The following is a 15501-nucleotide window of genomic DNA, read 5'->3' as shown; positions in this document are numbered from 1 at the left end:
CCTCACCACATAATTGGTGAATTCTCAGGATTCGCCATGCTAAATTACAGTTCTCAGTCCTAAATATCACATGAAATGTATATACTCTTCTTTTCAACTAGTGTATCTATATGAAATAGTTACATTCAAATTAAAGTCATTGTTTTTTTTATTTCAGAAAATTAAAATTTGCTATTATGTCTAATATAAGGAAAGGAAATTTTATTTATCTTAATACCATTTATTTATATTCTATAGCTTTCTCTTTCAAAATAACATATTTATTTTATATGATTTACAAAAGATCACTTTCATATATAACACTACATCCAGGATTCCAATTTAGAATAAATAAAAATAAAGCATAATTTAAAAGTTATTTACCAAAGAATTTTGCGATAATTATTTAAGCTACCACTCAAATTTTGGTTTAAATTTTAATTTAGGATAGTTTAATCTAACTGCTGTATGCCAGATTAAATTTTAGATTCTTAGAATTTTTGGAAATACCTTTGATAATCTGTGCATTGAATTTTTCCTTATCACGATTTTTAGTCCATGCTCTATGAATGACAGCTGATATTTAATCCTTTATTATTCCAAAATGTAACCATTTAGAACTTGATTATATATTATTTTTCATTGCTTGAGTTTTTCTTTCTCTGTCTGGATAATAATGTTTGTGAGCATAACAACAGAAATTCTCAAATATGTGCTCAAAAATGTTTGTTTGAATGAATTGATAAAATATGCTTTTGTTTTAAACCTTATAGTATCTCACACAGAGTAGGCACTCAATAATTACTAGCTTCTTAATAAGCCGATAACAATACGAGATATTCCTAAGGGATTCACACTTTGTTAGTGTTCTTAAGAATCATTGTCTTGCTTTGTTTAAAACAATGAATTGTTTTCTGTAGGCCAAGTGTTTTTCAGGTCCATAAATGTCAGCAGAAAATTAGAATGAGATGAAGTCTTCTGTTGACAATGCAGGACAGCAAAATTCACCATCAAACAAAATGTAATTGTTAGGTAGTTATTTATGCTACTTATTTACTCTCTCACTCTTTCTTTGGACTCCATTCCTCCTGAGTTATCACCATTAGTGGTAAGGGTAACAAGAAAAAGGAGAAAATATGCTAAGATATGTAAATAAGAGAGGATGTGATCCCTGTGACTGAGTTCCCACACCACATTAGTTAGTCACAGAGGGGATTATGAGTAAGGAGACCCAAGGATCACATGGAAGTTATTTTTGGACGATTCTAGTCCTATCACTTCCAATCTGAGAAAAATACAGGTACAATTCAATTTTGCAGAGTTTATATTGAGGAACTATTGAAATTAATGACTAAGCAGCATCTCCCAAATTCTGGAGAAATGATTTATTATATTACTAAGTACCACATAAAATATCCGTTGAATATCCATAGAAGGGAAGAGAGTAGTAGTAAGAAAGAACTGTCAGACAAAGGTGACATAGCTCATTTTGATGCAGTGTATTCTGGGAGGATATTGTATGAGGTTGAAGAGGCCTGTAAATACTCAAAGGCAAACAAGAGTACAAACGTTGAATATAAATCTGAGAATACATGAGGGAGCCAAGGGAGATGAAATGGCACTCACTGTCTAGTGGTGTGTATAATCCACAATATGTATAGTTTATTCAGGGATAACTGATTTATCACTTCCCAATAAATTAAACATGCCCTGAACTAATTATCTTTCAATATATATTCCTGAAAAGACTTCAATACCCAATCTCTTTTTCATGTTAATGAAATGTAATTTTTAGTTTCAAAAAAAAATCCTTAGTCATTTCTGATCTTCCTTTTTCTCATGGATGTTTCATATATTCAGTGAGTCACCAAGTTATATTTGTTTCTCCAATTTAGAAACATCTCCAATCTGTCCTTTTCTGCCACAACCCCAGTCCAAGCCTTCATCACAGAACCCTGAAATTATTGCAATAGACTCCTAAATGATTTTCCTATCATCTCCCCTCATCAAATTCACATTGTACATGTCTACTATATTAAACTTTCTATATATTCATCATTTGACTTCTCTTTTTAAATATCTTCACTGACTCTTAACCATGTCCAGAATAAAGTCCTATCCACTGTGACTGGTTTTCTTAGCTCTTCAGATTGGCTCCATATTGGCAGTCTAACCCTAACACTTAGCACTTATCAAACATGCATCCTGCATTTGAGCTAGGTTGTCTTTCCGTGTTGTGTGGCCAATTCCATTTCAAATTCTTTCCTTGTGCTTTTTTTCCAGGCTGGAATTCACCTATTCTCTTATCTATGTAACTAAATCTAACCATCCATTAAAGCATAGCTACTGCCCCTCCTTTCCCTCCAAGCCATTAATTTAGTGTCTGAAAACATGCTTGCTGATATTGTTTAGATGTGAAATATTTAATTCCTATGTCCTCTCTAAAATTAAGAAGTAGCTCACATTTTATACCTCTAATCTACATCCCTAGTACTCTTCTACCTTGTATTTTTGTATATAGTCAGTAAATTAACTCGAAATATGCAATGAGGTCCCTAGCTTAAAAATTGTTACCAAATCAAATCAGATTTGAAAAATATAAAAAATTCATTTGTAATGAGTGCTTTGCTTTTAATATTTAGTTGTGGTCTTACAAAGTGCTTGATAACCTGTTCTCTAAGTGTGCAAAACACATTTCACTTTCTAAAAAATTGTTAAACAAATCTTTTGTTCAAAAGTGTAAATTACATAAATTTCAGCTCAGCCTTATATTTCAATTATCACTATTATCAATATTTTGAAAGAGCTGCATCTAAATTAGGTTTTATTATTACCGAATCATCAAATGGATCTGTTTGATATCAGTAATTACTAAGGGATTATGGATATTCCCAAAACTGGCAATTAATCAATGCTTTATCTGGAACCAAGGAATACTCATAAATACCCTTCTCTTATTTTTCCTGGATGGGAATATGAAGTATTTAATCCAGAGAAAAATGACCCTCATATTCTATCAAGTTTCACTTCTACTACTCAAGCCTTTCAATTATGTAATACTATAATGAGACCAGGATAAAAATGTCAAAATAAACGTATTTTAACTCATGATGAATATGTTCAACAGAGTCCCCTGGATGCAAACCTTCCTGCAAAGTATTTTGTTACTGGGCTTCCCTGGTGGCGCAGTGGTTGAGAATCTGCCTGCCAATGCAGGGGACACGGGTTTGAGCCCTGGTCTGGGAAGATCCCATGTGCCGCGGAGCGGCTGGGCCCGTGAGCCACAATTACTGAGCCTGCACGTCTGGAGCCTGTGCTCCACAACAAGAGAGGCCGCAGTAGTGAGAGGCCCGCGCACCGCGATGAAGAGTGGCCCCCGCTTGCCACAACTAGAGAAAGCCCTCGCACAGAAACGAAGACCCAACACAGCCATAAATAAATAAATAAATAAATAAATAAATAAATAAATAAATAAAAGGTAAAGGGGCCATGTTTATTTTAAAAAAAAGTATTTTGTTACTGTGTTTTCAATTGGCAAAATTTTAATAAACCAAGGACTGAAGAAGCACAAAAAGCAAATGAGATAACATTAAATCATATCCCATTTTTTTAAATGGCAAATTTATGCCAACACTAACAAAAATGTAACCATTATGTTTGTACTGATACTTTTGACTGTAATTTCATGCTATTTTCACCATCATGTTGGAAAAATGGTATTGAATGAGAAATCTTTTGAACAAATTGACTGAAAGAAACCATGTGGGCCCATAAATAATTACAAGATTTTTATCTTCAAGAAAAGTAAAATCTGTCCTTTGACAATTCCACAGAATAGAACAAAAGCATATTTTATGATTGTTTTTAATGAGGGATTGAAGAAACAAAATGACAGGATTTTAAAATATTCTTATGGTTATATATATTAACAGATGCTTAAGACCTGCATGTTCACCTGGGATCTCTGCATTCCTATCTGTAGGAAAAGAAGAATAACTTATTTAAGAGGACTTAACTAATGACAACACATTTCTAAAATGGGCTTAAAAATCCTTCCAAAATGCTGAGGGAGAACTGTTAAATGGTAACAAACAATCACACTCTGACCATTTCTTTGGATTACAAATTTATGTATACTTTTTGCTTTTTCACTGAATGAGTACAACCAATTTAAAAATTAGACAGTACAGATGTATTTAAAAATGGCAAATTATAAAGTGCACTGCCAAAGTGCTATAATTGTTATCGACAAATGTACATACAAACAGTACTGGATTAGAATGTTTCACAGCAACTAATAGTGTTTGCTAGCAGAACTACATGTTGAAAAATTTTAGAAGAATAGAAGAACTACATGTCTCATAAAACCTTATATAAAACATTTCCATTATAATTTGATTCATATATAAACACACTGACCTCTAAATCCAGAAAATAATTTCTTAATGCACACTCAGACTTGCAGTAAACATTGGGACTGAAACATGGGCCATGTTCTGAATGGCTGAGAGATGTGACCATGAAAAAGACTTACCTAATTAAAAAAAAAAAAGAGATCATGGCAAGGAATGGAGTGGACATGCTAGAGAATAGGTTGGAGAGGGAGCAGAGCTGGCAGAAGATAAGAGACATATATTAATGTGGAATGGAACAAGTGGTTATAAACAAAAGTCATTATGAAACTCAGAAGAGTAGAATGAAAGTTGATGTGCATACACACACACACACACACACACACAATTAAGAGTTACTAAGTAAGAGTTAGGTAAATTTTAATATGTCTTATAGTTGAAATTTTGCCATAACTATCTCAAAATATTGTAAGGATCAAAATAACAGTTGTGAAAGTGCTACATATACTGTCAAATGCTATACTCAAGTAAGACAGACAATATTTACTCAAAATGCAAAGTAAAACTCTCATTCCAACTCTGGGAGAAGGCAAACAATGAGCTCTCCAGGGCACAGAGGGGAGAAGAACCTTACTCTGGCCTAGTCCCAGATTTCCTTGGAACCACAGGCTCTCCGGTCACTCTATAGGATGGCTTTGAATGCAAGAGTAAAGACACTGTCCAGGTCTAATGGACAGGTTGGCAAAGTCACAGAATTGTGTGGAGAAAAATCCTTAATCTGTGGAAGAAAGAGATTCCCTTTTCTGTTTCTTAACCTGCATAAAGCATTACTGCCTGCACACGAACATGGTGTTAAATTATGCTAATTTCTTTGAGGAAGGGAATAAGAGGGGCAGGAAAGGTGTAAAAATTCACTAAAACATGCCAAAATATAAAACATTTTTCCCTCCATACCTAACTACTAGGATAGAAGATGTCTACAATGCATCAGGTATGTGTAAATTACAATGACAGCTTTACACCTAGGGAACTGAGGGTTAGTGAGAGGAAATGACTTAATAAGGCCACTTATTCAACACCACAAAGTCATCAGTATTTCTGAGTCTGAGTCTAATCAAATTCCTGGAACTTACCCCAACACAGCCTTCCATCAAAAAAAAAAAAAAAAAAAGAGGCTACAAAGATAAATAGGTAAAAAGAACCAACCCAGATTTTCAGCTTTCTTCTTTTTAAAGCTCACCACAAGATTTTAGAAATATTTTAGCACTGCGTAAAATTTCCATTAAATTTTGAAAGTTAAACACCAGTTCCATGTTCTCAGATCATTAACTCTCAATGCATTTTTCGCTACATTAGGAGCACATGCAATTGTTAATCATTGTAAAAGGTCCTAAAATTTTCAAGAAAGAGCACAAAATGATGGAAATAGAGCTGAAATGACCTTAGAAACAATCTATTCAAACCACCACATTTTATAAATAAGGAAATTAAGGCTCAGATAGGATAAGTGACTTGCTCAGGGTCACACAACCTGTCAGTTCCAGACTCAAGATCAGAATTTAAATCTCCAAACTTGTAGTCCAGGGCTCTGTTCTTTTTCAAACCTATAAGAAATGACTGCATTTAAATATTTAGTCCAGAATACTCTTAAAATTGAGTGTCATCAATAAAATAAGCCATGTGGCAAGGAATGAATAGAGTTTAGTTCATACCAAAAATGAGCTGCCAGTCACTGTGATAAGATCTGTTTCTTTCTGAGACCCATGGTTTCCTGCTGGATTGGAGAATGCAAACTGGGTTTCTTCCTCCTGTCCAAAGAAGTCAGAGTCAGGGCGTACGTTCCATTCCGTTTTCGTTGGCGGCAGTAGGTCTGAGACACTGTTTTCACAAAGGGTGCTCGAAGGAGTCAGAGCATCTGTGTCAACTGTTAGCTTACTGCTGGGGGTCAAAGCTTGGGGCTCTTGATTCGAGGTTTTCATAGCCAAAGAGCTCAGAGATCCCAACGGCCCCGCACTTAGACTTGAGACATCATCCGTATCTAAGGGACTCTGCTGAAAACCAGCGGCTGTCGTTCCAAAGAAGAGTGAGGTATCCAGACTTTGAGGAAGGTCACTGGTGGCCATCAAGGCCTGAGGGTCCACCGCCTGCCCTAAGGAATTATTATTATTATTAGCAGGGAGCTTCCCTGCCAGAGTTGAGTTCACAGAAGCCACATCAATAGTCAAGATCCCAGAGTTCACCAATGCGGTGTCCAATACTGCAGCAGAACTATTACCGGGCACATCAGAGAAGAGAGACACAAGCTCTGCATCACTTAGGTCATTCTGCCCCTGGCTGGTAAGTTCACTGCTGGGCGTAAGAGAATTTGCAGCTTCTAGCTGAGCTAAGAGATTCTGGCGCAGGTTGTGCCTTTTGGCCATGTGGGTCTTCATGCTGTGCTTGGATGTGAAGAGTTTATTACAAGTGGAGACTGGGCATCGGATTTTACCAGTGTCCACATCCTGCAAGTGTTTCTTGGAGTGAATGTAGAGACTACTGCGAGCAGAGAACCTGGCACAGCAGCCTTCCACGGGGCACACAAAAGGCTTTGTGCCCAGGTGGGTTATGCTGTGGCCTTTCAGATGTTCGGCCCTCGTGAAAGATTTCCCACAGCCTTCTACAGGACACATGAACCTCCGGTCATCGTCGTGCTTCCTTTTGTGTCTTAGGAGTTTGGACATGCTGGTGAAGTTCCAGCCACAGCCCTCGAAGTCACAAAGGAACGGTCTCTCACCAGTGTGGCTCCGAAGGTGAATTTTCAACCTACAAGCCTTGTCGTACTGTTTGCTGCAGCCAGGAAAGGAGCAGGAAAAGAGTTCCTGTTCCCTGAAGTGGGCGCGGTTATGGGAAAACAGGGCACTCACTGTGATAAACGTCTTCTTGCAGCCCGAAAACGCGCACTGGTAGGGTCTCTCAGGCTCGAAGTGGCTGCGCTGGTGGGCGCTGAGTTTGGCCTGCGTGGGGAAGGTCTCCTCACACACCTCGCATTTGAATGAGTTCTCCTGCTCATGGCCCTTCATGTGCGCTTTGAGGTTATACACCGTGGTGAAGCTCTTGCCACAGCCCTCTGCCGGGCAGCCAAAGGGCCTCAGTTTGTCGTGTGACTGCAGGTGCCTCTTGAGCTTGTACGAGGTGGTGAAGGTCCAGCCGCAACCGCCCAGGGGGCACTTGAAGGGCCGCTGGCCCTGGCTGCTGCTGTGCGTCAGCAGGTGCACCTTCAGCTGGTGCTTCTTGGCAAAGGTTTGTCCGCACTGCGCCTCAGGACACAGGTACAGCACCATGCCCTGGCCCGGGCCTAGCGGCCCGCGGGGGCTCTCAGCAGCAACCGGGCCCTCCGCCTCCTCCTCGGGCGCTGGGGCGGGCGCGGGTTCGGCCCGCTCGGCCAGCAGGAGGTCGGGCGGCAGCTCGGGACAGTCGCCAGGCTGCGCGGCGTGTAGGATCCCCGCTTGCGGGGCGATCAGACCCCCGGGCTGCGGGGCAGGGGCGACCCCAGGCGCCCAGGCTGGCGGCGGGGGCGTGGCCAGGGTGAGGACGCCGTTCTCGAAGCGCAACAGCAGGTTTTGGTTGTGAATGGTGACGGTGCCCGCGAAGGCCGCGGCGGGGCCCATGCCTGGGGCGGGGATCGGGGCCAGGGCCGGGACTGGGGCGCGGATAGCGGACAGGCAGCTGGGGCCCAGCGAAGGGCGGCCCTCGGGGTTCGCGCCGCTTTCGTGCCCCTGGAACCGTGGGCCCAGCCCGGCCTCCTCCCTCCATAGGGGCCCTGCAGCCTGGCCGGCGCCCGTGGAATCTACGTCTCCACCCACCGGGTCCAGCAGCACCAGGAAGAAGTCATCGCCGCCGCCGCCGCCGCCGCCGCCGCCGCCGCCGCCGCCACCAGCGTGATCGGGCCTCGGCACCAACGGGCTAGGGCCCGGGCCCGGGGAGGCCGCGCGGTCCTCCTCACGCTGCCGCCCGGGCCCGCCATCTTGGGGGCCCCGGAGCAGCAGGAGGCGGCGCGCGGGGGCCTGGCCGGCCCGCGGGTCAGGACCTCCGTGGATCCGGCCGCCGCCCCCGGGGCTGCCAGCGCCGCCGCCCTGTCGCGACCCGCGAGCCGGGAGCAGCCTCGGGATTTCCATCTCCGCGTCCATGAGGCTCCGCTGGAACCAGAGTCGCGGAGGAGGCGCGACCCCGCCCCCTGCCGCGGGCCCGAACACGTTCCTGAAAGGAAAAAAAAAAAAATGTGCAATGCGCAGAAACTGGCCCTATCAGATATTAAAACGTGTTTAACGCCACCGTGATTTAAATATTCTGGTACTGGGTCTCTAGAACAGAATAGAAAGCCCAGGGGCAGAGCCTCGTATACATAATAAGTTCCACAGTTAATATTAGTAGGAAATCAAGGAGGTCTTCCCAGATACAGGGGAAATGGTGCTGGAATGAATACCTTAGGTATCTATCTGCTAAATGCAACATAAATCGGTACCTCACTACCGATTTATGTACCAAATTAAGCACACCCCCAGCCCCTCCCAGTGCTAAACATGGTGGTTAGCACTTTTCCTGTATTAAACATTGTTTACTGGGTGGCTGGCTGGATTAATGGATGACAGAAAATTCCTGAGACAATACGCTATGTGTCAAGATTAAACAACCATAGTGCTAGCAATTCCTACTGAAAAGGTTGTCTTTTAAAAAAATTCCCTGGACAGCTTCCATATCCAGAACTGTCTTGAGCAATGCCTTCAGGAAAATTTGTCGCATTGTTAATTTTTTTGTCCTGCTGGTGCAGAGACTAGAATGAGTAAGAGGTGGGGCCAAAGCAGATTAGCACTGTTCAGCCTAGAAATGCAAAGCCTGGAGAATGAAACAATTTATACTGAAATCTGAAGAACCCAACCTACTCCTGGGTTCTCCCTATAAGGTGCACAACCTAAACCAACTCTTTGCTCTTCCACCATTGGTTGCACCATGGTAAATTTTATGTCCAATCTCACAGCATGATGAGGACATTCCTCAGCTTACTCTAGATTCTCCAGCACATGGAGGTCTCTGGACAAGAGTACTAGTTAAATGTGATAAGGTTAAACCCTAAGTTACTGCAGTGGACTCTCCTGAGAACAAGGCACAGATGCCTTTTGCATGCCCAATAGCCCCAATGTGCCTGCTTGCATTTAAGTGTGGTGGCCTAGTCTCACTGTAATGGATTTGGCCTGTGATGCCTAAGATCTTATTAATGTTGATGGTGATCCTCCAATTTGTCTGTAATCAGTGAGTTGGGAAATGATATAAATACAGGGTGAATTAATCTGGCAAGAGAAAGGATTAGAGTGATGACTAGATTATGGGATACCTATAGTTTAAGTAATCCCTTCATTCCCCTCTTTTAATGATAATGGACACTTGCTGATCTCTTGATTAAAAGATCAAGTTTTTCATCCATAACAATTCAAACCTCATCAAAATTTCTACATCACATATTTTTCTTTCTATTACATTTTTTGGAGGAAACATTTTTTTCAAATCTGAGGTATAGAAGAATGCATAAAACATATCTGCCAGGTTTAGATAATTTATAAAAGCAAACACCCATGTAACCAGCACCAATATCAAGAAATAGACCATTGCCAGCCTTCCAGAATACATCCACCGGATTCCTCCCAATCACAAACCATACCCTCCCCTATGGATAGAGTCGTTATCTTGACTTTGTAATAATCATTTCAGTGCTTTTTTTTTTAATATGACTTTACAACTTTTGTATGCATCTCTAAACAATAGAGTTTATATGAAGTTATATCAACAGAATCATGCTGCATGCTCCCTTTTATGGCCTGCTTCTTTCACTGTGTATCATATTTATTTGAGAGACTCATCCATGTTGTTCCCAGTAGCCGTAGATCTTTTCTCTCCATTGTCTTTTGTTTGTTTGTTTTTATTTATATATATATATTTTAACATCTTTATTGGAATATAATCACTTTACAATGGTGTGTTAGTTTCTGCTTTATAACAAAGTGAATCAGTTATACATATACATATGTTCCCATATCTCTTCCCTCTTGCATCTCCCTCCCTCCCACCCTCCTTATCCCACCCTTCTAGGTGGTCACAAAGCACAGAGCTGATCTCCCTGTGCTATGTGGTTGCTTCCCACTTGCTATCTATTTTACGTTTGGTAGTGTATATATGTCCATACCACTCTCTCACTTTGTCACATCTTACCCTTCCCCTCCTGATATCCTCAAGTCCATTCTCAACTATGACTCTGTCTTTATTCCTGTCTTGCCACTAGGTTCTTCATGACTTTTTTTTTTTTCCCTTAGATTCCATATATATGTGTTAGCATACTGTATTTGTTTTTCTCTTTCTCACTTACTTCACTCTGTATGACAGATTCTAACTCCGTCCATCTCACTACAAATAACTCCATTTCGTTTATTTTTATGGCTGAGTAATATTCCATTGTATATATGTGCCACATCTTCTTTATCCATTCATCCGATGATGGACACTTAGGTTTCTTCCATGTCCGGGCTATTGTAAATAGAGCTGCAATGAATATTTTGGTACATGACTCTTTTTGAATTATGGTTTTCTCAGGGTATATGCCCAGTAGTGTGATTGCTGGTTCGTATGGTAGTTCTATTCTTAGTTTTTTCACGAACCTCCATACTGTTCTCCATAGTGGCTGTATCAATTTACATTCCTACCAACAGTGTAAGAGTGTTCCCTTTTCTCCACACCCTCTCCAGCATTTATTGTTTCTATATTTTTTGATGATGGCCATTCTGACCGCTGTGAGATGAAATCTCATTGTAGTTTTGATTTGCATTTCTCTAATGATTAAGGATGTTGAGCATTCTTTCATGTGTTTGTTGGCAATCTGTATATCTTCTTTGCAGAAATGTCTATTTAGGTCTTCTGACCATTTTTGGATTGGGTTGTTTGTTTTTTTGTTATTGAGCTGCATGAGCTGCTTGTAAATTTTGGAGATTAATCCTGTGTCAGTTGCTTAATTTGCAAATATTTTCTCCCATTCTGAGGGTTGTCTTTTGGTCTTCTTTATGGTTTCCTTTGCTGTGCAAAAGCTTTTAAGTTTAATGAGGACCCATTTGTTTATTTTTGCTTTTATTTCCATTTCTCTAGGAGCTGTGTCAAAAAGTATCTTGCTGTGATTTATGTCATAGAGTGTTCTGCCTATGTTTTCCTCTAAGAGTTTGATAGCGTCTGGCCTTACATTTACGTCTTTAATCCATTTTGAGTTTATTTTTGTGTATGGTGCTAGGGAGTGTTCTAATTTCATTCTTCTACATGTAGCTGTCCACTTTTCCCAGCACCACTTATTGAAGAGGCTGTCTTTTCTCCATTGTATATCCTTGCCTCCTTTATCAAAGATAAGGTGACCACATGTGTGTGGGTTTACCTATGGGCTTTCTATCCTGTTCCATTGATCTATGTTTCTGTTTCTGTGCCAGTACCATACTGTCTTCATTACTGAAGCTTTGTAGTATCGTCTGAAGTCAGGGAGCCTGATTCTTCCAGCTCTGTTATGCTTTCTCAAAATTGCTTTGGCTATTTGAGATCTTCCGGTTTGCATAAAAACTGTGAAATTATTGTTCTAGTTCTGTGAAAAGTGCCAGTGGTAGTTTTATAGGGATTGCATTGAATCAGTAGATTGTTTTGGGTAGTAGAGTCATTTTAACAATGTTGATTCTTCCAATCCAAGAACATGGTATATCTCTCCATCTATTTGTGTCATCTTTAATTTCTTTCATCAGTGTCTTTTAATTTTCTGCATACAGGTGTTTTGTCTCCTTAGGTAGGTTTATTCCTAGATATTTTATTCTGTTTGTTGCAATGGTAAATGGGAGTGTTTTCTTAATTTCACTTTCAGATTTTTCATCATTAGTGTATAGGAATGCAAGAGATTTCTGTGCTTTAATTTTGTATCCTGCTACTTTACCAAATTCATTGATTAGCTCTAGTAGTTTTCTGGTAGCATCTTTAGGATTCTCTATGTAGAGTATCATGTCATCTGCAAACAGTGACAGCTTTAATTATTCTTTTCGAATTTGGATTCCTTTTATTTCATTTTCTTCTCTGATTGCTGTGGCTACAACTTCCAAAACTATGTTAAATAATAGTGGTGAGAGTGGGCAACCTTGTCTTGTTCCTGATCTTAGTGGAAATGATTTCAGTTTTTCACTATTGAGGATGATGTTGGCTGTGGGTTTGTCATATATGGTCTTTATTATGTTGAGGAAACTTCCCTCTATGCCTACTTTCTGCAGGGCTTTTATCATAAATGGGTGTTGAATTTTGTCAAGAGCTTTTGCTGCATCTATTGAGATGATCATATGGTTTTTCTCCTTCAATTTGTTAATATGGTGTATCACGTTGATTGATTTGTGTATATTGAAGAATCCTTGCATTCCTGGAATAAACCCCACTTGATCATGGTGTACGATCCATATAATGTGCTGTTGGCTTCTGTTTGCTAGTATTTTGTTGAGGATTTTTGCATCTATGTTCATCAGTGATATTGGCCTGTAGTTTTCTTTCTTTGTGATATCTGTTTCTGGTTTTGGTATCAGGGTGATGGTGGCCTCATAGAATGAGTTGGGGAGTGTCCCTCCCTCTGCAATATTTTGGAAGAGTTTGAGAAGGATAGGTGTTAGCTCTTCTCTAAATGTTTGATAGAATTCGCCTGTGAAGCCACCTGGTCCTGGACTTTTGTTTGTTGGAAGACTTTTAATCACAGTTTCAATTTCAGTGCTTGTGATTGGTCTGTTCATATTTTCTATTTCTTCCTGGTTCAGTCTCGGCACGCTGTGAATTTCTACGAATTTGTCTGTTTCTTCCCGGTTGTCCACTTTATTGGCATAGAGTTGCTTGTAGTAATCTCTCATGATCGTTTGTAGTTCTACGGTGTCAGTTGTTACTTCTCCTTTTTCATTTCTAATTCTATTGATTTGATTCTTCTCCCTATTTTTCTTGATGACTCTTGTTAATGGTTTATCAATTTTGTTTATCTTCTTAAAGAACCAGCTTTTAGTTTTATTGATCTTTGCAATTGTTTCCTTCATTTCTTTTTCATTTACTTCTGATCTGATTTTTTTGATTTCTTTCCTTCTGCTGACTTTGGGGTTTTTTTGTTCTTCTTTATCTAATTGCTTTAGGTGTAAGGTTAGGTTGTTTATTTGAGATGTTTCCTGTTTCTTGAGGGAGGCTTGTATTGCTATAAACTTCCCTCTTAGAACTGCTTTTGCTGCATCCCATAGGTTTTGGGTCATCGTGTCTCGATTGTCATTTGTTTCTAGGTATTTTTTGATTTCCCCTTTGATTTTGTCAGTTATCCCTTCATTATTAACTAGTGTATTGTTTAGCCTCCCTGTGTTTGTATTTTTTACAGAACATTTCTTGTAATTGATATCTAGTCTCATAGAGTTGTGGTCAGAAAAGATACTTGATATGATTTCAATTTTCTTAAATTTACCAAGGCTTGATTTGTGACCCAAGATATGATCTATCCTGGAGAATGTTCCATGAGCACTTGAGAAAAATGTGTATTCTGTTCTTTTTGGGTGGAATGTCCTATAAATATCAATTAAGTCCATATTGTTTAATGTATCATTTAAAGCTTGTGTTTCCTTATTTATTTTCATTTTGGATGATCTGTCCATTGGTGAAAGTGGGGTGTTAAAGTCCCCTACTATGATTGTGTTGCTGTCGATTTCCCCTTTTATGGCTGTTAGGATTTGCCTTATGTATTGAGGTGCTCCTATGTTGGGTGCATAAATATTGACAATTGTTATACCTTCCTCTTGGATCGATCCCTTGATCATTATATAGTGTCCTTCTTTGTCTCTTGTAATAGTCTTTATTTTAATGTCTATTTTGTCTGATATGAGAATTGCTACTCCAGCTTTGTTTTGATTTCCATTTGCATGGAATATCTTTTTCCATCCCCTCACTTTCAGTCTGTATGTGTCTCTAGGTCTGAAGTGGGTCTCTTGTAGACAGCATATATATGGGTCTTATTTTTGTATCCGTTCAGCCAGCCTGTGTCTTTTGGTGCGAGCATTCAATCCATTTACATTTAAGGTAATTATTGATACGTATGTTCCTATTCCCATTTTCTTAAATGTTTTTGGTTTGTTGTTATAGGTGTTTTCCTTCTCTTGTGTTTCTTGCCTAGAGAAGTTCCTTTAGCATTTGTTGTAAAGCTGGTTTGGTGGTGCTGAACTCTCTCAGCTTTTGCTTGTCTGTAAAGGTTTTAATTTCTCCATCAAAGCTGAATGAGATCCTTGCTGGGTAGTGTAATCTTGGTTGTAGGTTTTTCTCCTTCATCACTTTAAATATGTCCTGCCACTCCCTTCTGCCTTGCAGAGTTTCTGCTGAAAGATCAGCTGTTAATCTTATGGGGATTCCCTTATGTGTTATTTGTTGTTTTTCCCTTGCTGCTTTTAATATGTTTTCTTTATTTTCAATTTTTGATAGTTTGATTAATATATGTCTTGGCGTGTTTCTCCTTGGGTTTATCCTGTATTGGACTTTCAGTGCTTCCAGGACTTGATTAACTATTTCCTTTCCCGTATTAGGGAAGTTTTCAACTATAATCTCTTCAAATATTTTCTCAGTCCCTTTCTTTTTCTCTTTTTCTTCTGGGACCCCTATAATTCGAATGTTGGTGCATTTAATATTGTCCTAGACGTGTCTGAAAGTGTCCTCAATTCTTTTCATTTTTTTTACTTTATTCTGCTCTGCAGTAGTTATTTCCACTATTTTATCTTCCAAGTCACTTATCCGTTCTTCTGCCTCCGTTATTCTGCTATTGATCCCTTCTAGAGAATTTTTAATTTCATTTATTTTGTTGTTCATCACTGTTTGTTTACTGTATAGTTCTTCTAGGTCTTTGTTAAAAGTTTCTTTTATTTTCTCCATTCAATTTCCAAGATTTTGGATCATCTTTACTATCATGATCCTGAATTCTTTTTCAGGTAGACTGCCTATTTCCTCTTCATTTGTTAGGTCTGGTGTGTTTTTACCTTGCTCCCTCATCTGCTGTGTGTTTTTCTGTCTTGTCATTTTGCTTATCTTACTGTGTTTGGGGTCTACATTTTGCAGGCTGCAGGTTCGTAGTTCCTGTTGT

At 39.6% G+C, this 15501-nt stretch overlaps 1 protein-coding gene across 1 annotated transcript; it reads right to left on the bottom strand.

Annotated features, from left to right (window-relative positions):
• Positions 1–229: 229 nt before the first annotated feature.
• Positions 230–8553, bottom strand: LOC103001607 (zinc finger X-linked protein ZXDB-like). Its single transcript, XM_057538791.1, has one exon. The coding sequence runs from the start codon at positions 8495–8497 to the stop codon at positions 6038–6040; it is 2460 nt and encodes an 819-aa protein (XP_057394774.1). The 5' UTR covers positions 8498–8553; the 3' UTR covers positions 230–6037.
• Positions 8554–15501: the final 6948 nt, after the last annotated feature.

Source organism: Balaenoptera acutorostrata, chromosome X (genome assembly GCF_949987535.1).
Source record: "Balaenoptera acutorostrata chromosome X, mBalAcu1.1, whole genome shotgun sequence".
Classification (NCBI taxonomy): domain Eukaryota; kingdom Metazoa; phylum Chordata; class Mammalia; order Artiodactyla; family Balaenopteridae; genus Balaenoptera; species Balaenoptera acutorostrata.
Note: the sequence above shows the minus strand (reverse complement) of the source record. Positions and strands in the feature narration are given on the sequence as shown.